Source organism: Convolutriloba macropyga, chromosome 5 (assembly GCF_964194025.1).
Source record: "Convolutriloba macropyga chromosome 5, txConMacr16.3, whole genome shotgun sequence".
NCBI classification, from domain to species: domain Eukaryota; kingdom Metazoa; phylum Xenacoelomorpha; order Acoela; family Convolutidae; genus Convolutriloba; species Convolutriloba macropyga.
Genome location: NC_134472.1, coordinates 67,366,884 through 67,393,567, shown reverse-complemented (window position 1 = coordinate 67,393,567; position 26,684 = coordinate 67,366,884). Strand labels below are relative to the sequence as shown.

The 26,684-nt window shown below is 35.8% G+C and overlaps 1 protein-coding gene across 1 annotated transcript in view; it reads right to left on the bottom strand.

Annotated features, from left to right (window-relative positions):
• Nucleotides 1-634: 634 nt before the first annotated feature.
• Nucleotides 635-26,684, bottom strand: part of LOC142339577 (medium-chain specific acyl-CoA dehydrogenase, mitochondrial-like) — a 350,806-nt gene continuing 324,756 nt past the window's right edge. The window contains exons 2-12 of the mRNA XM_075389717.1: nucleotides 17,694-17,721; nucleotides 17,532-17,631; nucleotides 17,365-17,462; nucleotides 17,220-17,289; nucleotides 17,050-17,150; nucleotides 16,451-16,601; nucleotides 13,288-13,457; nucleotides 12,780-12,973; nucleotides 12,120-12,291; nucleotides 9,076-9,195; nucleotides 635-873 (exon numbers count right to left, since the gene is read on the bottom strand). Coding sequence (XP_075245832.1) covers nucleotides 808-873; nucleotides 9,076-9,195; nucleotides 12,120-12,291; nucleotides 12,780-12,973; nucleotides 13,288-13,457; nucleotides 16,451-16,601; nucleotides 17,050-17,150; nucleotides 17,220-17,289; nucleotides 17,365-17,462; nucleotides 17,532-17,631; nucleotides 17,694-17,714 — 1,263 coding nt within the window. The 5' untranslated portion in view covers nucleotides 17,715-17,721 and the 3' untranslated portion in view covers nucleotides 635-807. The remainder of the gene's footprint in view (nucleotides 874-9,075; nucleotides 9,196-12,119; nucleotides 12,292-12,779; nucleotides 12,974-13,287; nucleotides 13,458-16,450; nucleotides 16,602-17,049; nucleotides 17,151-17,219; nucleotides 17,290-17,364; nucleotides 17,463-17,531; nucleotides 17,632-17,693; nucleotides 17,722-26,684) is intronic.

The following is a 26,684-nucleotide window of genomic DNA, read 5'->3' as shown; positions in this document are numbered from 1 at the left end:
AAATAAAACCGACTAACGTCGGGCTAATTGCTCTCAAACGACAGGCCAGCGTAGGGCTTCAGTAGTAGCCAGCTGGTACTTCTTGATGCATCAGGTAAACGCGTTAATTCGTCATATAAGAAGGGTTTACATAATTGGGGTCCAATTTGTGAAAAATGGCACTAAAGTCTTCTTGGCAATTTCAGAGATTCGCACATAGTTCGAAACTAGCAAGGCTCTTAGAGAACTGCGCAGGGACTTAAACCCCTCGGGCTTTATCAGTTCCTCCCATTTCTTATGTCTAACATTCGTCGGTCAGACAAAAAACAAATTGGTAGCACGAAAAATAGCATTAAATATGACGCATAGGACTGATATAAATGCTAAGAATTTCAGTTGAGGGCAATTAAACACCCTAGGCAACAAAAAACCTGAAATTTTGCATTCGTTCTAAGCTATTTGCCTTTTTAGAACAATTTTTATCAGTTCCTTTGTCCTGAAAGATTCTATTCTCGGTCACATTGTTTAAAAATGAACTCGCAATTTCTACAGATGCTGACATAAGTCATGTTATTCTCTGCCAGTCATAGTCATACTCTAGTTCTCCAAACCTCGAACAGTGTCTGAACTTGTACTCGAGTTTTTTTTAAAAGAGTGGAATGCGAAAATGTAAATTAATTTAACCTTTGATGATGCTTTGTAACCTACAGAAGAAGATAGCTAGATTGGACGACATAGAGCCCTGAGCTAATATTATATCCACAAAAACTGATGAGTTCCTTATTTCTACATTAATTATCTAAATAAGTAGCCGCTCTCAATCTTTCTTCACATTTTCTTCAGCAGTTCCCGGGTGATGATCAGCCTTTGGATTTGAGCAGTGCCTTCGTAAATCTAAAATAAAATATCACTGTTTATCACCAAATAATCTCGGCATTTTCAAGCACCTAAATTTTTCAGTTATTTAGTATTACGTCCGTTCAAAATGCTCAATTTTGAATAACAAAATCTAATAAGTTATAACATATTTGAAATTTATAAGTGTTAAATTCCCTGAAACAGACAGAGACGCAGAACCCACGGAGACGGGTATGACAAATCGCAGCAAAAATTTAGTGATACAGTTCAATCAAAACTCGATTAAACTATTTTCATGAATTTGAAGTGAATTATTAATCAAAGACACGTTCAAAATGTTTCATTAAAAAAGGCGAACTCAATTTGTCTTGAGTGAACTGAAAATGCGTCTTGAAGTCCATCAATATTTATTAACATAACCGGCAGATTGCCGGAATGGCTGCGAAAGAATAGACCTGCGTGCCATATAATAGAAAGAGAAACAGATACAGATCTAAATTGAAAAAAAAAATCGACGCCGCTGAAAAAAACTAGGTAAAAAACATTCAGCGATAAATTAATAAAGCTTCTGAAAATTTATTTCGCAGAAGCCTCTTATTAGGGACCTTTACTGTACAAATGAGTTCCTTTGACCTTAAACAAATTCAAATTAAACTTAAGTTTTAAAGTGCAAAAGTCATTTTATTGAGTGAGGTAAGTCACTTATGATCAAAATCTAATCACGCAAATAACCTAAAAACTTTTGCTAAAGCGAGTGAGAAATGACGTCACGCGCGCAAATGCCGTTAGTGAGAGGAAGAAGTCATTCAGAAAATTTGACTTTTTCAGCTTTGCTGTGTGAACAAATGTAAAACGAAAAAAGAGCGTCAGACGACGAAACAAAAACATAGCCGGAAGAATTCCGGAAGCGACTCGAAGCGTCAGAACTTCACCAACAAAACCGTAATTGCAACGGAAGCCACTACCTTTTGCATTAAACCATAAAATCACTACCTCCCCAGGTTTGCTCTAAAAATTGGTGAAACTTAAACCACGGTCAACAAGAGAAACAAAATGCAGCAAAATTTTATCTTATTGAAAACGTTTGGTAACGTTAAAAAATCCAAAATAATTAAGCTGGTAAAAAACCTGATAGTCTGAAAAAGCTGACAAGGTTATCAATAGCACTCAAATAATTCAAGATTCTAATCTGAAAAAGATCGCGAAAGCAAACGGCAGATAACAATCTTAGAAACAAAGTTAAATCTTTTCAAAAAACAAAGCTCAAATTTAAGAATCAGAAAACACCTATAATTACACTTCTAATCACTGCGATTAAGAAAAAAACAACACACACCTGTTTCTTATTGTACATAAGCTAGACAACATGATTTCATACTAAATCAAAAATAAAATTGATCATAGAAAAGACATAAGCAGCAAAAGAATATTCAAAGGCAAAAAAATCGTTTAAATTAAAACCAAGGCCGGAAGAAAGCTGAAGTAATTAGTCATAAGTGGAAATTTTGGAAAAAGCTTGCTATCAAACTCACGGTACTGCCTTGAGTTGAATGAAATCAATTGCACATCAAAGAAATGACGAAAATCTAAAAAAAAAGCTGAAATCATTCATTTTTACAACTAAATATAAAATATACCGAAAAAAAATGTAGGTGCCAGGACAAAACTAGAATGATACTTACTAGAATGTAAATATGGGCGCAATGTAGAGAACACCGTGACAAAAAAAAACATTCTTGATTTTTGAAAGTTAAAAATCAATTTAAAAAATTCAAGAAAAACGAATTCATTTCATTGTTCAGCTTTCAAGAAATAGAAAAGATAACTAGTCATCAGATACAAAGATCTATTTTCCTGAAGAGAATACAAAATAGTAAAAAGCAGAATTCATAAATACGAAACATTGAAACATTTTGCAAAAAAAAATGGTCAAAGAACTTTTAAAATAAGACTGCGTTTATGAAAAAGTTTTAACTGTCTTTTTTTCAAAACCTTAAGCCAGAAAAATGAAACGAAATTTTTATTGAAACGAAATTAAAGTCCCTCATGTTGCACAAAAAAACTATTTCTAGCAATTACAACCAAAATACAAATGAAAAACTGACGAAAATCGGAAAAAAACTACCAAAATCGGATTAGCATATTAACAATTTTATGAGACAAAATTACATCGAGGTAGAAAGAGGCGTTGAGTATAAGAATTATCAAAGAGAAGTTGCCATACTAACTGATTTTGGACAAAAAAAACGGTTAAAAGATCCAAAAACAAAGAAATTAATATAAAAAATAGCCAAAAAATTAACTAAAAAATCAAGAATTATGTGCCAATTTTCAACTTGAAATTTTCAGGCTCTGCAAAACACTGTGGTATCAATTTCCGAGGTTGACATTTCAATATAATATCGAATAAAATATATATCTACAAGAAACCAAATTAAAAGCAAAAAAATTGGGCCACTTAGAGGAAAAAACGGCTAAAAAGGGTTATCTATATGTCCAATTCAGTCAAAAACTACTTTTCAAAGTAAAAAAAACAAACAGTAAACGCAGCGCATGATCAAAAAACTTCTCTCGGTTAGCAGAAAATTGTTCACCGAGACAGCTTTTCCCACTTTCGCTTTTAGGTCAAAATGCCGCGTGAACAAATCAACTTCCTGTAAAAAAAACATAGCCGTAAGAATTCCGGAAGCGACCCGAAGCGTCAGAACTTCACCAACAAAACCGTAATTGCAACGGAAGCCACTACCTTTTGCATTAAACCATAGAATCACTACCTCCCCAGGTTTGCTCTAAAAATTGGTGAAACTTAAACCACGGTCAACAAGAGAAACAAAATGCAGCAAAATTTTATCTTATTGAAAACGTTTGGTAACGTTAAAAAATCCAAAATAATTAAGCTGGTAAAAAACCTGATAGTCTGAAAAAGCTGACAAGGTTATCAATAGCACTCAAATAATTCAAGATTCTAATCTGAAAAAGATCGCGAAAGCAAACGGCAGATAACAATCTTAGAAACAAAGTTAAATCTTTTCAAAAAACAAAGCTCAAATTTAAGAATCAGAAAACACCTATAATTACACTTCTAATCACTGCGATTAAGAAAAAAAACAACACACACCTGTTTCTTATTGTACATAAGCTAGACAACATGATTTCATACTAAATCAAAAATAAAATTGATCATAGAAAAGACATAAGCAGCAAAAGAATATTCAAAGGCAAAAAAATCGTTTAAATTAAAACCAAGGCCGGAAGAAAGCTGAAGTAATTAGTCATAAGTGGAAATTTTGGAAAAAGCTTGCTATCAAACTCACGGTACTGCCTTGAGTTGAATGAAATCAATTGCAAATCAAAGAAATGACGAAAATCTAAGAAAAAGCTGAAATCATTCATTTTTACTACTAAATATACAAAAACCGAAAATAAATGTAGGTGCCAGGACAAAACTAGAATGATACTAACTAGAATGTAAATATAGGCACAATATAAGGAACACAGTAACAAAAAGACATTCTTGATTTTTGAAAGTTAAAAATCAAATTAAAAAATTCAAGAAAAACGAATTCATTTCATTGTTCAGCTTTCAAGACATAGAAAAGATAACTAGTCATCCTATACAAAGATCTATTTTCCTAAAGAAAACACAAAATAGGAAAAAGCAGGATTCATAAATACGGAACATTGAAACATTTTGCAAAAAAATGGTCAAAGAACTTTTAAGTTAAGACTGCATTTATGAAAAAGTTTTAACTTTTTTTTTCGAAACTTAACGCCAGAAAAAAGTTGAATTTTTATTGAAACGAAATTAAAGCCCCTCATGTTGCACAAAAAAACTATTTCTAGCAATTACAACCAAAATACAAACGAAAAACTGATGAAAATCGGAAAAAAACAACCAAAATCGGATTAGCATATGTACAATTTTATGAAACAAAATTACATCGAGTAGAAAGAGGCGTTGAGTATAAGAATTATCAAAGACAAGTTGCCATACTAACTGATTTTGGACAAAAAAAACGGTTAAAAGATCCAAAAAGGAAGAAAATAATATAAAAAATATCCAAAAAATTAACTAAAAAATCAAGAATTATGTGCCAATTTTCAACTTGAAACGCATTTTCAGGCTCTGCAAAACAATGTGGTATCAATTTCCGAGGTTGACATTTCAATATAATATCGAATAAAAATTATTTCTACAAGAAACCAAATTAAAAGCAAAAAAATTGGGCCCCTTAGACGAAAAAACGGCTAAAAACGGTTATCTATATGTCCAATTCAGTCAAAAACTACTTTTCAAAGTGAAAAAAACAATCAGTAAACGCAGCGCATGATCAAAAAACTTCTCTCGCTTAGCAGCAAATTGTTCACCGAGACAGCTTTTCTCACTTTCCCTTTTAGGTCAAAATGCCGCGTGAACAAATCTACTTCCTGTAAAAAAAAAACATAGCCGGAAGAATTCCGTAAGCGACCCGAAGCGTCAGAACTTCACCAACAAAACCGTAATTGCAACGCAAGCCACTACCTTTTGCATTAAACCATAAACTCATTACCTCCCCAGGTTTGCTCTAAAAATTGGTGAAACTTAAACCACGGTCAACAAGAGAAGCAAAATGCAGCAAAATTTTATATTATTGAAAACGTTTGGTAACGTTAAAAAATCCAAAATAATTAAGCTGGTCAAAAACCTGATAGTCTGAAAAAGCTGACAGGGTTAACAATAGCCCTCGAACAATTCATGATTCTAATCTGAAAAAGATCGCGAAAGCAAACGGCAGATAACAATCTTAGAAACAAAGTTAAACCTTTTCAAAAAAGAAAGCTCAAATTTAAGAAATTTAAGAATCAGAAAACACCTATAATTACACTTCTAGCCACTGCGATTAAGACAAAAAACAACACACACCTGTTCCTTATTGTACATAAGCTAGACAACATGATTTCATACTAAATCAAAAACAAAATTGATCATAGAAAAGACATAAGCAGCAAAAGAATATTCAAAAGCAAAAAATCGTTTAAACTAAAACCAAGGCCGGAAATAGCTGAAGTAATTAGTCATAAGCGGAAATTTTGGGAAAAGCTTGCTATCAAACTCACGGTACTGCCTTAAGTTGAATGAAATCAATTGCAAATCAAAGAAATGACGAAAATCTAAGAAAAAGCTGAAATCATTCATTTTTACTACTAAATATACAATATACCGAAAATAAATGTAGGTGCCAGGACAAAACTAGAATCAAACTAACTAGAATGTAAATATGGGCACAATATAAGGAACACCGTAACAAAGACATTCTTGATTTTTGAAAGTTAAAAATCAAATTAAAAAATTCAAGAAAAACGAATTCATTTCATTGTTCAGCTTTCAAGACATAGAAAAGATAACTAGTCATCCGATACAAAGATCTATTTCCCTGAAGAAAACACAAAATAGGAAAAAGCAGGATTCATAAATACGAAACATTGAAACATTTTGCAAAAAAAATGGTCAAAGAACTTTTAAGTTAAGACTGCATTTATGAAAAAGTTATAACTGTTTTTTTTTCAAAACTTAACGCCAAAAAAGATTGAATTTTTATTGAAACAAAAATTAAAGCCCCTCATCTTGCACAAAAAAACTATTTCTAGCAATTACAACCAAAATACAAACGAAAAACTGATGAAAATCGGAAAAAAACTACCAAAATCGGATTAGCATATGTACAATTTTATGAAACAAAATTACATCGAGTAGAAAGAGGCGTTGAGTATTAGAATTTTCAAAGAGAAGTTGCCAAATTAACTAATTTTGGACAAAAAAACGGTTAAGAGATCCAAAAACGAAGAAATTAATATAAAAAATAGCCAAGAATTAACTAAAAAATCGAGAATTATGTGCCAATTTTCAACTTGAAACGCATTTTCAGGCTCTGCAAAACACTGTGGTATCAATTTCCGAGGTTGAAATTTCAATATAATATCGAATAAAATTTATTTCTACAAGAAACCAAATTAAGAGAAAAAAAATTGGGCCACTTAGACGAAAAAACGCCTAAAAACGGTTATCTATATGTGCAATTCAGTCAAAAACTACTTTTCAAAGTGAAAAAGTCATTCACTTAACGCAGCGCATGATCAGAAAACTTCTCTCGCTTAGCAGAAAATTGTTCACCGAGACAGCTTTTCTCACTTTCGCTTTTAGGTCAAAATGCCGCGTGAACAAATCTACTTCCTGTAAAAAAAAACAGCCGGAAGAATTCCGGAAGGGACTCGAAGCGTCAGAACTTCACAAACAAAACCGTAATTGCAACGGAAGCCAATACCTTTTGCATTAAACCATAAACTCACTACCTCCCCAGGTTTGCTTTAAAAATTGGTGAAACTTAAACCACGGTCAACAAAAGAAACAAAATGCAGCAAAATTTTATATTATTGAAAATGTTTGGTAACGTTAAAAAATCCAAAATAATTAAGGTGGTCAAAAACCTAATAGTCTAAAAAAGCTGACAAGGTTATCTATAGCCCTCAAATAATTAATGATTCTAATCTGAAAAAGATCGCGAAAGCAAACGGCAGATAATAATCTTAAGAAATTAAGTTAAATCTTTTCAAAAAAGAAAGCTCAAAATTAAGAATCAGAAAACACCTAAAATTACACTTCTAATCACTATCACTGCGATTAAGACAAAAAACAACACACACCTGTTCCTTTTTGTACATAAATTAGACAACATGATTTCATACTAAATCAAAAATAAAATTGATCATAGAAAAGACATAAGCAGCAGAATATTCAAAGGCAAAAAATCGTTTTAATTTATACCAAGGCCAGAAGAACGCTGTAGTAATTAGTCATTAGTTGAATTTTTGAAAAAGCTTGCTATCAAACTCTCAGTACTGCCTTATGTTGAAAGAAATCCATTGCAAAGCAAAGAAAAATCTAAAAAAAAAAGCTGAAATCATTCATTTTTTACAACTGAAAAAATCAATATACCGAAAATAAATGTAGGTCCCAGGACAAACCTAGAATGATACTAGCTAGAGTGTAAATATAGGCACAATGTAAGGAACACCTTAACAAAAAGACGTTCTTGATTTTTGAAAGTTAAAAATCAATTTAAAAAATTCAAGAAAAACGAATATATTTTATTGTTCACCATTCAAGACATAGAGAGATAACTAGTCATCCGATACAAAGATCTAATTTCCTGAAGAGAACACAAAATAGGAAAAAGCAGAATTCATAAATACGAAACATTGAAACATTTTGCAAGAAAAATGGTCAAAGAACTTTTAAGTTAAGACTGCATTTATGAAAAAGTTTTAACTGTCTATTTTTCAAAACTTAACGCCAGAAAAATGATTAAATTTTTTATTGAAACGAAATTAAAGTCCCTCAGGTTGCACAAAAAAACTATTTCTAGCAATTACAACCAAAATACAAACGAAAAACGAAAATCGGAAAAAAAACTACCAAAATCGGAATAGCATATGTACAATTTTATGAAACAAAATAACATCAAGGTAGAAAGAGGCGTTGAGTATAGGAATTATCAAAGACAAGTTGCCATACTAACTGATTTTGGACAAAAAACGGTTAAAAGATCCAAAAAGGAAGAAAATAATATAAAAAATAGCCAAAAAATTAACTAAAAAATCAAGAATTATGTGCCAATTTTCAACTTGAAACGCATTTTCAGGCTCTGCAAAACAATGTGATATCAATTTCCGAGGTTGACATTTCAATATAGTATCAAGTAAAATTTATTTCTACAAGAAACCAAATTAAAAGCAAAAAAATTGGGCCACTTAGACGAAAAAACGGCTAAAAACGGTTATCTATATGTGCAATTCAGTCAAAAACTACTTTTCGAAGTCAAAAAGTCATTCACTAAACGCAGCGCATGATCAAAAAACTTCTCTCGCTTAGCGAAAAACTGTTCACCAAGACAGCTTTTCTCACTTTCGCTTTTAGGTCAAAATGCCGCGTGAACGAATCTACTTCCTGTAAAAAAAACCGAGAGAAAACCAATACTCCTCTTCGAGTCGTAAAAAACCGAGAGAAAACCAATACTCCTCTTCGAGTCGTAAAAAAACCAAGAGCACCACAATATAGCTTCGCTCAGCTTACAGCTTCGCAGCTATAATAAAACAACGTACTCGTGCGTCTCACGTTTACGCTAAAATCTTAAGAATCAAGTGCTCTTCTATTTTGTACCATATCTGACTATCTGTAATGCTTGTACTAGAACTGAAGACCTGATAAATTTTTGCGTCTCGCATGAGTTTCTCGACTGGGTACTCTGTGTTGAATCCATTGCCACCGAAGATCTGAACAGCATCCGTAGCTGCTTTATTCGCAATGTCAGCACCATAACACTAAAACACAATCACTACATTTAAATAACTGCGTTAGGACATTGTACTAACTTTTTATTGATAGGTTTTAAAGAACACTTAATGCTTTTTATGAAGACAAAAAAATTATTGGTCAAATTTTGCCCTCGGATAGGAAGTCAAAACTATTCCGCCAATTCGACAGCAATTTACCGACATTTTTGTGTGCCATATAATAGATAAATAGATACAGATATAAGTTGACAAAGGTATCGACGCCGCTCAACAAGTGATGTAAGAAACATTCAGCTATAATTTAATAAATTGTTAAAATTCATTGCGCAGAAGCCCTTTCATTAGAGAACTTCATATGTGTAGAGTTCCTTTGACCTCAATATAAGTCAAATTAAACTTAAGTTGTAAAAACCACAAGTCATTTTAATGAGTGAGGTAAGTCATGTATGATCAAAATCTAATCATGCAAAAACTTTTGCTAGAGAAAGTGAGAAATGACGTAGAGAGCAAAAGTCGTTAGAGAGAGGAAGAAGTCATTCGAAAAAGAGCATCAGAGGACGAAACGAAAAAACGAAGAGCACCGCAATATAGATACGCTCAGCTTACAGCTTGGCAGCTATAAATGACAGGACCAATACAATCCAAACTCTTTGGGCTATAAATAAACATCGCCGGCAGATTGCCGGAAAATAGCAGCGATAGACGCTTGTGGCCTACCATGAATTGAAACAACTAAAGAAAACAAAACCGACTAAACGTCGGAGGAATTGCTCTCGAACTACTAGTGGGAGCTCTAATGAATTGCAGCCTGCTTCAGTCGGGGGGGGAGGGAGCCTAAACGGGACTAAGAAGTTCAATAGTGGGCTTCAAATAACCACAACATGAGGTTAACATATACCACTATTAAGACTTAAAGTAAAAAATGGCACCAGTTTCGGCGCACTTTTCATTTGAATTTAAGAATTTAATTGCTGCCAAATGAGTTCAGCTGCTTGAAATTGTGATTCAGAAAGAATTTTAGATCAAGCAAAACACAAAAAGTCAAGGGCGTAAAATTCACGCGAAAAGTCAAGAGAAAATTTTGCAAAAAAAACAAAGCCGGTAGAATACCGGAAACGACTCGAATAGACGTGCATTATAATCTCTAACCTAACGTTACCGAAATCAGAACATCAAAATAGACAAGAGAAAAAAAAACAAAAGTAGCCCAACAAACCACATTAAAGTGTTTTAAAAATGCCGAAAAGTTTTAGGTGCGGGGGGAGCTAGATGGGTAGATAGGCTGGGGAGGTGGGTATTTGCTCTCGCAAATAGTTTCAGGCAATTGCTATAAACGTGTCTTTTTAATGGAAAATTACAGCTTCGCCCTTTAGTTTTTAATAGCCGCGTCAGCAATTCCAGGCGGCTATTATTGCGCTCCTAATTTTTTAAATCGTCTAACAGATTTTTGTTTCGTCTTACCCTGACTTCTTGGAACCGACTTTTTCAATGACGTCAGTGACTTCTACTGCTTTGCAGTTAAAATTTGTCTTCGTGACGTTCATTTCTGCTTTTAGGTCAATTTTGTGACTTACATCAATCAAAAAAATGAACTCTGAACTCACTTATGGAACTTTAAAATTTATGAACATTTACTTGTTAAAGGTCAATAGTGTGCATCTAAGTAGAGCCAAACTTATATGCCCTAATACCTGAGTAATAGAGTATTGAGTTTTAATATCGAATATTAGTTTCGAAAAAGCTCCATTAGGCTCCAAATGTATCTCATAAAAATGAAATCCTGAATCTAACCCAAAAAGTCAAGTGGTCTATTAGGAAGCTGGTAGTCGATCTGTCAATCTTTTTAATTGCTCTTGAACGAAGCTCATAGAAATTATTGTAAACGTGTGTCTTTTTACGACTCGAAGAGGAGTATTGAGATTCTATAGGTTTTTTGTAGCAGAAAGCAAGTTTAGATAATTAGGGGTGCAAGTGAGGTGTAGTTTAGATAATTAGGGGTGACTTATAAAGGAACAAAAAATCTCAAAGTGAACTCTTCACCTTGAATATTACAAGCAGTTCCTAATTACTATACGTTACAAACGAAGCTAATGTTAAAGTCCAATATTTGAAAACAGAAGTCAAAAATCAAAAACGGAGGTAAATGCTCGAACAGAAAGAAATCAAAATTCAAGTCTTGAACAAACTTGCTTTCTGCTACGAAAAACCTATAGAATCTCAATACTCCTCTTCGAGTTGTAAAAAGGCACACACGTTTACAATAATTGCTATGAACTTCGTTCAAGAGCAATTAAAAAGATTGACAGATCGACTACCAGCTTCCTAATAGACCACTTGACTTTTTGGGTTAGATTCAGACTTTCATTTTTATGAGATACATTTGGAGCCTAATGGAGCTTTTTCAAAACTAATATTCAATATTAAAACTCAATACTCTATTACTCAGGTATTAGGGCATATAAGTTTGGCTCTACTTAGATGCACACTATTGATCTTTAACAAGTAAATGTTCATAAAATTTAAAGTTCCATAAGTGAGTTCATAAGTCATTTTTTTGAGTGATGTAAGTCACACAATTGACCTAAAAGCAGAAATGAACGTCACGAACACAAATTTTAACTGCAAAGCAGTAGAAGTCACTGACGTCATTGAAAAAGTCGATTCCAAGAAGTCAGGGTAAGACGAAACAAAAATCTGTTAGACGATTTAAAAAATTAGGAGCGCAATAATAGCCGCCTGGAATTGCTGACGCGGCTATTAAAAACTAAAGGGCGAAGCTGTAATTTTCCATTAAAAAGACGTTTACAGCAATTGCCTGAAACTATTTGCGAGAGCAAATAAAAACCTGACATTCTGCATCGGTATGACCACGTGGCTCTTTCATTCGCAACCGTTGAATTAGTTACAATTTTTGTAGCTTTTGAAAGGCATAGAGATAACAAGCAGGCGACCTTAGCAATGGAGGCGAAGTATGTGTTCCTCCTTCCGAGGTCGACGTCGAATGCGGACTTGAGCACCATGAGTCTGGCTGTCTCCACTCCTATGGCCATGTCAGCTATCAGATTGGCCACAGACTGGTGGTTGATTATGTGTGTGCCCATTGTCTTCCTCTCTGTCGCATACCTACACAACTTCGCAGCTATGATCACAAGGAATAATGTGCAAATAATCAACTGTTCTCATCTTTCCCTAGCATAGCATTACACCGGGGGGGGGGGGGGGTGGGGATGTTAGGTTGAGGGGGGTCAGTCCCGTTCTTCTTAAATCTCCTGTTGTAATTGCAGAGCCGCAATGCAATTTTTAGTCTTGGCGAAACCAGAATAATCTATAGCTTAAATGAAATGCGTCACATAAATTAAGATATCTCTCATTTCGTGAACTCTAATTTGCGAACGGCCCCACCATATAATGGTTTTGAGCATTACAAATGTAAAAATACTCCACTTGCACAACATATAATTCGTAACTGGGAGGCAAAATAGAATAGATCCGAAGATTTTATCAAACTACATTAAACGTTTATTGTCCTTGCATAGCTTATGCCATACCAACAATCAAATAAGTCTCAAAATATTTTTTTACCTAAGATAAGTAGTAATAGTTGAGCTTACTTTATTGATTCTTCTAAAGCTCTCTGTGCCAACCCAACAGCCCCAGCACCCACAGCCGGTCTCGTCCTGTCGAAGGCACTCATAGCCAACAAGAATCCTTTCCCCTCCTCCCCTATTACTTGGTCCTGAGGCACTACCACATCTTCAAACGTCACTGCACGCGTGTCAGAGCAACGCTGTCCCATGTTAACTTCCTATAACATAATTGGCGCAGATTTTATTTTATGGGGACACAATTTTCCAAGAGCGGGTCTCAACAAACTACTGCGCTATTTAAATATCGATAAAAGATTGGCATTTTTGGGTGGGACAGTTTCATAATTTGGGGAACGTTCACAGGTGTTGATGACGTTCAGATTGTATCTTCAATGCTCATTGATCAACAAATGGGAGCATATGATGTTAAACAACAAGAATGGACTCGCACCGTCGTTTCACTAAGATTACATACATAATTTACTTCTAAAAAAGTATATTTCTATCATTCTTAACCTTGTAAGCTGCTGACCTTTTTGCCGACACTGACTCCAGGTGCATCTCTGTCAATTACGAAGGCGGTGAAGGCCTTGCTGGCTGGACACTTGGGGTCTGGGTCTGACCTTGTGAGGACAAAGTACCAGTTGGCCACTCCTCCATTCGTAATCCACATTTTGGAACCATTCACCACAAACTCATTGCCTAAAAGGGGTAAACACAGAGTGACAAATTGCAGCTTAACCAATTCTATTCGTACAATTCAATTATGTTTAACGGTTCTGATCTCCAGACCTAAACTTCATCTGTCATTTTTTTCGATGTCATTCCTTAATGTTAAGCTTTCTTGTCTCCAAATTCAACTGGATTTCACGATCCATTTCAAAAGATAGAAGCATGAGAAATCGGAGCTCTACATACTTGCAAATATTTTATAAGTTACGCATCAATTTTTTGCAAACATTCCACGAACTTAAAAATTATTCCATAAACTATTTCATGTACTCCATTGATGCCGATAACATGCCGAAACTACTTGGAGCGTTTCAGCAATCGCCATTCCTACTTAGCCGACTATATCCTACCCTCTCTCAGGTATACATATTATTATTATTGATCACTTCCTAGAAGCTAAGATAGCGGACAGATTGGCAGAAAATAGCTGCGATAGATTTGTATATCTGCGGTCTCAAAAGATAAAAAACACAAAAAAGAAACCTTTTTAATGGATTGCTGAGATTTTATATTTTGATAAAGAAAAGTATAACTCATTGCTGCTACTACTAGCTGATCTCGCATAATTTTTCATTGGAGCGACGAACACTCAGTTGACCTTTTCTCCTTAAATTTAAGTAAAGAAAAGTCATTTTGAAGGTCATCAGAGTCATTTTTGAAGGTGAGGTAAGTCAAGTGTGACCCAATATTTTATCACACGAATTATCAATATATCTGTCACAGCAACGCTTGAAAAAATTAAAGAAGTAAAAAGCAGATTTTAACTTTTCCCTCGAAAGGTCGGCATTTCTGCGAATAAGACTACCATATTCAAAGAACGTATAAGATGGTTGGTGCAAAATGCACTACAGAAAGACAAAACTGGAACGCAAACAAGCTATTATCCTAATCGATGAAAAAGCAGAACTAACTGGAACCAAAGAAAACCGAGCTACGGACAATAACGAACTATTAAAAACTATAAGACGAATTGATCTCAACGGTAGGAGATTGGTTGATTTTGACTGCAGCTAGCTTAAGCATAGACGGAAAACAGGCCTACTATGAAACTTGCTAAGACTTAAGTAGGAAACTTGCTAAGATTTAAGGAAATGATCAACCCATGAATCAGGTAAAATTAATGGGTATATGGCATATGGTAAATGGAACTGTAAAATACGAAGCTGATTTAAAAATCTGTCAACAAAATGCAAAACACTTCAAAGTTAAGTAAAAGCTATTCTTCATCTTTCCAGACCCCTCTTTCCATTCGGCACTGTTCTTACTGTACTAATTATTGAACAAAAAACAAAAAATCTATTAAAAAGTGATTTTATCATATTTTAATAAGTTTTTAAACAAAATTTCATCGAACATGAAAACGGAGCTCCCAAATACTTTTCAATTTTTATCACCCTAGAAAACAACCCAAACTTTCTACTTCATTAAAACATAGCTGGTAGACTGGTGAGATGGTAGATGATTAAGATAAGATTCCTATAATTTATTGCTGCTTCAATTAGCTGTTCTCAAATGACCTTCAATTAGAGTGACCTACCCACACACAGCAACCCTATCTGCATAAATTTAAGTAAAGTGATTTGAAGAAGAAGTCATTTTGAAAATGAGCAAAGTCATTTTTGAGAATGAGGTAAGTCACGTATGACCAAAACCTTACTCATGCAAATGAACAAAAGAACTCCCTTCCTTATGGGTCAAAAATGACGTCACGTACGCAGTTCAGTTGAAACTGCATGAATAAATGAACAAAATGCAGATTTTAAGTGATTGTGACGTCATAAGGTTGTAAAAAAACCTCGACAACGAGGTAAAAGAACACAAGAGGGCCAATAATAGTTTCAACTATCTCTGCGGCTATTTCAAAAAAGAAATAACGTCAAAAACAGAGTCATCCAAACAGGGCCATTATCAATTGGGGGTGTTATCATATACAAAAAACCCCCTCAAAGATCTAAAAAGATCAATTGAATAAAAACTAAGATTGAAAAATATGAGTCAATTTTACACTTGAACCTCAGTAGTAGGCTTCCAAAAAATCAGTTTTATCAATTTAATCACGCGAAAAGAAAAAATTTGAGAGCGCCGATGTCAATTTGGAAAGAGGGAAGTCTCGTGTGGAAAATTTAGTCACGTGAATGAACAAAAATCCGCTCCACTAAAAGGTAATAAAGACTTCACATACACACGCAATTCAGTGCATGCATGAAGGAACAAAAGTTTATTTTTAGACAAATCTCGAGTAAAAACCAAGAGAAGACCTATAAGAGACTAATCTATCTTTTGCGGCGATAAAAGATTCTAAACTTAAATAACAATAAAAAATATGAATGACTATCATCACTAACAAAAATAGCATTCACTATCGATGAACAAACTAACAAATTCAACCAAACACTAAAAATCTCAATATTTTTTGTCAAAGTCAAAAAACATGTCTAAGTCATTAATTCAACGCGGTGCACGAACAAAAAAACTTATATCACACAGGAAAAAATGATTCGATCGCTTAAATTATGTTCAACGATGGGCTTTTGCAACCCATGGGCTAAGTTTCGCACACGCAGCTCAATTATCTGTCTCAGAGGATGCCGTGGTACTAAATGTGTAACTGAGGTTGACTATACGTATCGTGTTGTTGTAAGTGAGGGGAGGCTAGACACCTAATTAGTATAGTATTATTTCAACCATTTGACGCGGCTCCTCGAGCCTAGCATATTGCTGTAAGTAAAAAAAATACTGTTTTGTGGTAAATTTTAATACGCTGCTATGTTTCATATTGGGGGTTCACTGTTCCGTCCATTGCGTGGATCATACCCCTTTTTTTCCTTTACTGATGGGCTGATTGTCCCCCCTTTCCAACCGATGGGCTGATTGTTAAAATATCCAAATTTTTAACTATCTGGGATTGGACCTTCCAACAGTTTGGAAAACTAAAATGGCCAGAAAATGTCCCGAGTACATACCTTTCTTTTCACAGCGGGTCTTGATACCAGACACATCTGAACCTGCTCCGGGCTCTGTGACGCAATAGGCAGCCTGTAAGGGCTCCTCAATGAGACGCCCCAGGTATTTCTGCTTTAGGCTATCGTTTGCCGCAACAAGTAGAGGCATCGACTAGAGTTAAATTTGAAATTGGATCTTTTCCGTTTGTGCCCCCCAGCTTAGTGCGCGCACATTTTTTGCACACCCCAGACGCACGTGTCATATTTTTACATAATGATTTACCATGTAATGGCACGTGCTTTGTAACTGGGGGCGCATAACGTACTGGGGGGGGGGGGGGGCACAAACGGAAAAGAGCCTTGAAATTAATGGTCAAAAGAAACTCATTACAAGAATCACAACAGTCGACTCCATGAGAGAAATAAAGCCAAAGGTTAGATGAAATAGGCAAATTTTAGTGCGCTGCAAGAGAAATGCAACCTAACAACATCTGTCTAAATTTCCTATCGGTTGAAGCAGCTGCTGCTGAAAAATTATTAGCACCTGTTTTTGAGTTTCGTCGGCATCCGCACAATAAACGCAAATTTCATCACTTAATTTTATCGAAATTTTAACTTACAGCAAGCGAGTTGGCCAAAATGGCGGTTCCGACACCTGAGCACCCAACAGCTATCTCTTCTGCGACAATACATTCATCCAGAACTCCCATCTCAACTCCACCTAATGAGTACAGTAGACTAATCAAATGACACTCAGACGAAGTAAAGTGAAAGTTATCACAGGACTAACCGAACTTCTCTGGAACATGCATATTGACAAGTCCGAGATTCCATGCTTCTTTAAATAGATCCATAGGGTACTAAACAAATTTCTTACCCGGTTCAAGACGCCGCAGTGTTTCGTTAGTCAGGGTACAAAATCTTTCAAACTATACCTCCATGGTCTGATCGTAGTATGCAGCCTTTGGTGCCACCATTTCTCGCGCAAATTTCTTTGCAGTTTCCTTCATTGCAATTTGCTCGTCTGAGAAATCTAAAAAAATAGCACTCCATGCATAGACTAAGAATATATGGGTTATCGAGTCATATTCTAAAAACTAACCGAAATTCAGACCACCACTGCCTAATTCTTCCAACTTAGCTGATACCGATGACAACGAGCGCATACTGGCTTTCCCAGCAGCCACTTTTCTGAACGCATTCTAAAAAATAGAAACTGACAAAATTTTGTTAAATCCAAACGAGTATTGCTACTAATATTCACCTTGACGATGTTGCTTTTCATGCCGCCTGAAAGCATAAAGCATGCTCAACTAACTTCAGATATAATTTAGGGTCAAGGCATTGCTGAACATTGCAGATCAACCTCATCTCGAAAATGACACTGTCTGCCTTCTGTCTGACTAATAAGGAACATATCAATGAACAGTAAAAAGAAAAGGTCATCACTTCAAAAACCAGAGCTCACTTCAAAAACCAGAGCTCAGTAAAAACTTTTCCAGATGCGACCAAAACGGGAATTGCAAAGACTGTAACCGGAGAGTGACCTACCGAGGAAAAGGAGTGGAATGTGAGTCATGCAAAAACTGGTTTCATGCAAGATGCCAAAAAATATCGAATGAGGAATACGCCAACATGCAGGATGTGGTTTGGATTTGTACTTATTGCAGCAACCAACAGACAGTGGGACACGATAAGGAGATGAAATTGTTTAAAAGGTATGTGGATGATATTATCTGCACGGTTCGTGGTGACCCGGATGAGTATTTAAAATTTGCAAATTCATTACACAACAACCTGCAATTTACCTTAGAAAAAGTGAACATGGATGGGGGTTTGGCTTTTCTTGACATTAACGTAAATGTGAGCAGCAAAAATAATATCACCTGTCATTGGTATCAAAAACCAACTGACACTGGAATAATACTGAATTTTCGCAGCTGTGCACCGCTTCAACATAAGAAAAATGTGATTCAAGGGACGGTTCACAGGGTTTTTAATGCAACCTCTAATTGGTTGGCCTTCGATCAGGCTCTTGAAAAGAACAAATCTTGCTGGACCAAAAATCAATATCCAGAGGAATGGTCTTCAAAAATTGTGAATCAGACTCTAGAAAAAATAATAAGTGGCGGTAAAGACCAATTAAGAACAACACCAAAAGAGCATCAAAAAAGCAAGACTAAATCTAATGATAAGTCAACTATTTTTCTACAATACAGAGGCAACCTCACTCAAAACTTCGCAAGCAAATTGAAGAAACTATGCGAATTGCAAGTAGTTTTTACAACGCGAAAATTAAGATCGTGCCTCCCCACCCTGAAATCATCCTTTGATAGAGATCTGAAATCCCACGTGGTATATGAAATTAAATGTAATGGATGCGGATCCATCTATGTTGGGCAAACAAGCCGGCATGTTACCACAAGGATAACAGAACATCAAAAGAAGGATTCACAGGTGGGTCAACATCTAGTTGAATGTCGTGGCGCCACGAATGACATTGAATGGAGAATTCTGGACGCCTGTCGGTCAGTAGAAAAACTAATGATCATCGAAGCTATATATATCAGCAAGCTGAAGCCGGCACTAAACACACGCGACGAATATAGGGGGAGGGAACTCACGCTAAAATATTAGTTCAAATCATAATTTTGACTAAATGTGAATGCATAGGGCAAAAAACATTTTGTGCATGACAAAACGAAATTTGCAAAACCTCCACAAGAGGGATACTTATGGTTAGGGCAAATTCGGAATAACCCTAAAAATACAAGAACATGGACAAAATCGAAAAATCCGGAATAGGAATGTTTTTAAGTAAATTGATAACAGATGTAAATATGTGTTGTAAATAGGCTAAATATTGTATATAAGGAAAAATTTTCGATTGAATTTTTTAGAATGTTTCCTAGAATTGTTTTAATTGTCATCTCAGACAAATGTAAATACATATTCATTTTATCTTTTAACAATTTGTAAAACAGTTTTAACCTGACGATGAACGTAAAGTTCGAAAACGTTTGTTTTAAGTATTGGAAGTAATTTTAATTTGACAAATTGGTTTCTTTTACATCAATTAAAAGAAAGCCCCTCCCCTAAAAGTGTAGTCGGTCAACTCGGGGGCAGCAACTCAACTCAACTATTTATATTTATATAATCATGACAAAAAATTAAAGCATCAGAAGCGAAAGATAGAGAAAGTGACAAGCATCAGAATTATAATCATTTATAGAATTATAATTAAAATAGATATTATAAATAGCAAAAAAAATGTGTAGTGATTTTGAATCAGAATTAGAAAAAATATAGAAACATTTAGGACAACAGGCTCCCTTCCTATACAATGGTTCAAATTGATGTTTCTACTGATGCTAACGGACCGGCTACTTGTTGTTGGGGATTTACAGCTGTGCTGAAGGGTCTAAAGTCCCAGTCATCAAATTAAAATAATTTCCAATTATTTCCACAGTTTTGACAATCGCAGTACAATTGCCAACTGCAAATATTTCGCTCAGAAAATTTCTTCTCGAAAAAATTCCACATTGTACGTTAAATTCTGTTTTTCAGACCAACTGGTCCTCTAAGATTTTGAATTTTCCAGGTGGTTTGCAATTCGACAGGTTTTAAAGGTGAATTCGCTGCGCGCTTTCTCTGTTCGAGTTTTCGCCATTTTGAACATTTCGTTGTTTCATGTTTCTTTCGCATGTACTTCTCGTAGTTCGATGCCGCTATTCTCCACATTCAGAGCCTTTGAAACTAGCAATAGATCGTTAAGCTGGATAAACATTGGTAGTGGCAATATGTTTAATAGTCGATGCTGGCTTTTGTATTCTGTATCTTTATTTACCGTTATCCAATTGACTACCTTTTTCTGAAACTTTTCCAGATTAACAAATTTAGTTCTTCCTGCAAACAAGCACGTGAAACCATACAGCAGTACCGGAAAAATTAAGCACTTTTAAAATACCAATTTAACAAACGTGTTTACTTTAATTGCAACATTTCGCTTGAGCATGTACAAAACTTTATTTGCTTTCTTCGTTCTTTCTTGAATATGCTGTTTCCACGATAAATCAGCCGCCACGTGAATACCGAGATCTTTGATTGTCGTGGATTTTGCCAATTCCCTCGTCATCAACTTGTACTGTTGGTCTCTACCTCTGAATTTGAGGTGTGCACATTTGTCTATTGGCAGCTCCATTTTATTTTGGATTATCCAGTTCTCAATCCCATGTAGATCATCTTGAACTTCCCAGTAGCTTCTTTGCGCAGCCAAAATTTTATCATCAGCGAAGATAAAGGGCTCAGAAAACATCAGGACATCTGGAAGATCGTTAATAAATATACAGAACAGTAATGGGCCTAGGAGTGACCCTTGTGCTATCCCGCTTGTTATATCGAGTATCTTCGAGCTTGTATTGTCTACACGCACATATTGTCGTCGATCTTTCAAGTAGTCGATTAGTATTTCAAGCAAACACCCACCAACTCCAATGTCAATTTACTTTTGAAATAATTCATAATGTGTTACTTTGTCAAAAACTTTTGAGAAGTCAGTGTAGAAAGCAATTAACTCTGAGTGAGGTTCGTGAGCCTCATATAATCTTTTGAGAAACAGCAGCATATTTGTTTGCACAGATCTCCTGACATAACCATGCTGACTCTTAGTTAAGAATTTTCAAAAATGATTGTTCAAGGCATTGTATATACATTTTTCCAGAATCTAACTATCAATATTCAATAACAGTTAGGCCGGTAGTTTTCAACTTTTCTTCGGTCTTCTTTGAAAATTGAAAATTGGCGTTATGGCAGCAACTTCAAGCTGTCGGGTATTTTCAAACTGAAATTAGTTTTTGGGGAGAATACGGAGTGAAAGAATTCATTCAACATATATATTATTCGCATCGAAGTGAACTTTGCTTGGTATCATTCGCCAAGACTTTGCACAGGCAGGCGGATTTGTTTAGGCTTTTCAGATGTTTAAAATTTCTGTCTGTATTTCTCGAGAAGATTAACGGACTGTACATGAGAAGAATAACGGACAGAAGTTGGCTTTCCCGACTTCCTCGATGAACATTAAATGAGTGACGCAGACATAAAAAGTTTACATTCATATTTGTGAACGCTGAATAGACTACAAGACTAAAGTCAAACATGATGACAGATCTTTTCTATCCTCTTAACTAAAATTATATCTACTTCAGATGAAGTTTCTGAGCAGACTCCCTTAAAATCAAAATTTTCAACTTTATTCAACTTTCAACTGATTGAAGAAGATAAAGCAGATTTTGAATAAAATTTAGCAGCATCCCAATCCACTGAGAAACTTTTCAAATACTACAGAAACTTCAAGTCGACGGCGATTCCAAGCTCTGTCTCCTTTAAGAACGAAATAGCCAATGATCCTGTTCGTCAATGCTCTCTTCTCACAATATTTTGCTTCAATTTTCAAAATTTCTTCCAGCTTCGTGCCAAACATTTCGCCTCCGTTGCTAACTTTATTTGCAGATTTTGACATTTCCCAACAAACGATTGAAAAGATATGCGAAAATTTAGATGTTCACAAAGCAAAAGGTCCGGACGAAATTCCTGCAATTGTATACAAAAGATGTTCGAGGGCAGTCAGTAAATCCCTAAACCAAGTTTTCTACAAAATAAAACAAAATAGTGTTTTTCCAGGTAGCTGGAGAAACTCAATAGTCGTTCCCACCTACAAACAAGGTTGTAAGTCTAATGTAGAGAATTATAGGCAGGTTTCTCTTCTTACAATTGCATCTAAAATTTTTGAACGTTGTTTGTTTACGTGTCTTTACCGGCACTTAGAACCAATTTTCCATCAAGCTCAATATGGATTTCGAAAAGGTCGCTCTTGCGTCGTTCAACTCTTGGTTTACCTAGAATCTAACTATAAATCAATTGATTCAAAAGAAAATAAAGACATAATTTATACTGACGAGAAAGCGTTCCATAATGTCGATCACAGTATTCTCTTAACAAAACTGTTCAATCTTGCTGTTCGCGGGAAAATTATCAAATTATTGCAATCTTATTTAATCGGAAGGACGCAAAGAGTTAGAATCAACAGTCATTTTTCTGAAAGCGTTAAGGTTACAAGTGGAGTTCCACAAGGATCTCTTCTGGCATCTCTCTTCTTTGTAATCTACGTCAACGATTTACCAGAAACTTGCAGAGCTGTTGTTCCTCTCCTCTGTGCCGACGACGCTAAATTCATATCAGTTAACAAGTCCAGTCTTATCTGTCAAATGGATCTTACTAGAGTGATGAAATGGAGTGAACAACACAAACTTCCCTTAAACGTTGAAAAATGCACTCATATCTCAATGTCTAATTCCATGCATCACTTCCGTTTCTGCGGAACCTTGATAGAAAAAGTACACATACAGAAAGATTTAGGAGTTTATGTAACAAAGGATCTCAAGTGGGACATCCACATAAAAAAGTCCGCGAGCAAAGCGCTCGGAGTTCTGTTCATGTTAAAAAGAAGCTCACCACGCCTAACTCCGTCAGTTAAATTAAACTTGTACAAATCTATGGTATTGCCCGTTTTGTTATACGGAAGTGTTTGATGGTTTGCTAATGTAACAAACACAAAAGTACTCGAAAGTGTTCAGAAAAGAGTTTGAAATGGATCAACAACACGAGCAATAACAAATATTAAGAACTTTTTTGTTTTAGTCGTATCTTACCGCTTTCTTTATATCTACAATTACAGGATTTACTTTTTCTTTCAAAATTTCTTACGGGTCATTTCAACTTTAACATTGACCAATTTGTCTGCATGAGGAACACCACACGCTCATTACGTAGTGACAATGATCTGAAATTTGACCATTCCAAACCACGTCTTGAAATTTGCCAGCAAAGCTTCTTCTATAGAACTTGTGCTCTTGTGAATAGACTACCGCAGAGTTTACAATTTGGAAATGCAGCGGGTTTGAAAAGTCGTCTGCTCAATTTTCTGTGGCATCGTTTTGAAACGAGTTACAATGAACTAGTCAGCGATACGTGGAAAATTTAACAGCAACCACGGACAAAGAAAAGGGACACGGTCCCCGCGCCCGACGACATCGAAGTGCCAAATCCCTAATACTACTACTACTACTACTACTACTACTACTACTACTACTACTACTACTACTACTACTACTACTACTACTACTACTACTACTACTACTACTACTACTACTACTACTACTACTACTACTACTACTACTACTACTACTACTACTACTACTACTACTACTACTACTACTACTACTACTACTACTACTACTACTACTACTACTACTACTACTACTACTACTACTACTACTACTACTACTACTACTACTACTACTACTACTACTACTACTACTACTACTACTACTACTACTACTACTACTACTACTACTACTACTACTACTACTACTACTACTACTACTACTACTACTACTACTACTACTACTACTACTACTACTACTACTACTACTACTACTACTACTACTACTACTACTACTACTACTACTACTACTACTACTACTACTACTACTACTACTACTACTACTACTACTACTACTACTACTACTACTACTACTACTACTACTACTACTACTACTACTACTACTACTACTACTACTACTACTACTACTACTACTACTACTACTACTACTACTACTACTACTACTACTACTACTACTACTACTACTACTACTACTACTACTACTACTACTACTACTACTACTACTACTACTACTACTACTACTACTACTACTACTACTACTACTACTACTACTACTACTACTACTACTACTACTACTACTACTACTACTACTACTACTACTACTACTACTACTACTACTACTACTACTACTACTACTACTACTACTACTACTACTACTACTACTACTACTACTACTACTACTACTACTACTACTACTACTACTACTACTACTACTACTACTACTACTACTACTACTACTACTACTACTACTACTACTACTACTACTACTACTACTACTACTACTACTACTACTACTACTACTACTACTACTACTACTACTACTACTACTACTACTACTACTACTACTACTACTACTACTACTACTACTACTACTACTACTACTACTACTACTACTACTACTACTACTACTACTACTACAACTACTACTACTACTACTACTAGTACTACTACTACTACTACTACTACTACTACTACTACTACTACTACTACTACTACTACTACTACTACTACTACTACTACTAATACTACTACTACTACTACTACTACTACTACTACTACTACTACTACTACTACTACTACTACTACTACTACTACTACTACTACTACTACTACTACTACTACTACTACTACTACTACTACTACTACTACTACTACTACTACTACTACTACTACTACTACTACTACTACTACTACTACTACTACTACTACTACTACTACTACTACTACTACTACTACTACTACTACTACTACTACTACTACTACTACTACTACTACTACTACTACTACTACTACTACTACTACTACTACTACTACTACTACTACTACTACTACTACTACTACTACTACTACTACTACTACTACTACTACTACTACTACTACTACTACTACTACTACTACTACTACTACTACTACTACTACTACTACTACTACTACTACTGTTTCAACACTTTAATTCCAAATATGAAATAAAGGCACGGTTGGCAACAAATACAAATACAAATACAAACAAAACAAGAAGAGTTATTTGTTTGGTTATTCTGTGAAGTGCTGTACGACGAAATTGTTGAAGGCATTCTTTGACCCGGTTGCTGCTTTCTCCTGCAATCTGGTGAACGATACTTTGTTTCGTACACAGTCTCCTTCGATTTGACTCATCCACGTTTTCCGTTGCCCCCCAGGAGCGCGTCTGGCATGGGCGTATTGATCGGGCGGGTCCCAATCGAAGGCACTGCGGGCTAATCTTCCTGGTTCCATTCTCTGGATGTGACCGTACCATTTTATCCGTTTGAGCATGATCATCGTGGATAGTTGGGGCATTCGCGATCTTGACATAATTTCATCGTTCGTTGCTTTCTCCAGATATGACACACGTAGAATTCTCCGAAGACAACCACAGTGGAAACTCTCAAGTTTTCTCTCCATTAATTTCGAAAGAGTCCAAGTCTCTGAGCTGTACAGCACGGCTGATAAAACGAGTGCTTTGTACAAATTGCACTTGAGGTGCACGCTGAGCTGCTTGCTCTTCCAGAGATTTTGGAAGTTAGCAAACCGTTGTCTACCTTCTGCAAGTTTGCAATTGACTTCCTGGAGGTCTCCATGCTTGAGGCTGACATATGATCCGAGATACTTGAACGCTTCTATGTTTTCAAACTCGTTTCAGATAACATCTTGTACTTTGCAGGAAAACACGCGTGTGGCAGCTGCTTTAGGTTTGCCACAGTATCTCGATTTGTGAACTTTTCGGCCATTGACTGTTTTGAACTTCCTTTCACACTTGTCACAGGTGAGGCTCGCCTCTAGTTGCTCGAACTTTGACTTGTCGACGACATTCTTTGACAAACCGGCTTTGCAGAATCTTGTTTGGTGCACTTTGCGTCCGGTAACTGTATTGAATTGCCGCTGACAGTTCTGACATCTTAAAGACTCTTGATCAGCCACCGCTGACCCACTCTCATTTTCTAGCGACTCTAAATCCGCTACTGCAGATTGTTGTTGTGAAGCTACCAACGCTGGCTTAGCCTCCGCTAAGCTTTTCAATCTGAGCTTCCGGCCATCTTGCGTTTCGAACCAGCCCGCTTTCTTTTTCGTTCCCAGCAGCACCTCCGTGCCGATGGTTAGTCGTGACTGGCTAGATGTCTCTGCCAGGAGTCCTAGTTTGCCTTTATGTGTTCCAGTGAGTATCTCCACGTTCTGTTGGATACTAGGCACTGCAACAACATTTGGGCTGTCGCATTTTACGCCCATATTCTTTGTTTTGGCCACATTAATCTTCAGACCAGCGGCTTCCGCTAGGGCCTCGATTCGATGTAGGTTTTCTTGCACCTCACTGTCTGAGACCCCCACGAGAGCAACATCATCAGCAAAATCTAAGTCAGCCACCAATCTCCCAATGTCTAATCCTCCATGCACCGAGTTAGCTAAAATGTAGTTGATGACAAGGCCGAATAGGATTGGGGACCACACATCACCCTGCCTAACGCCTGTTCTGACATCAAATAAGCGTCCCTTCTCACC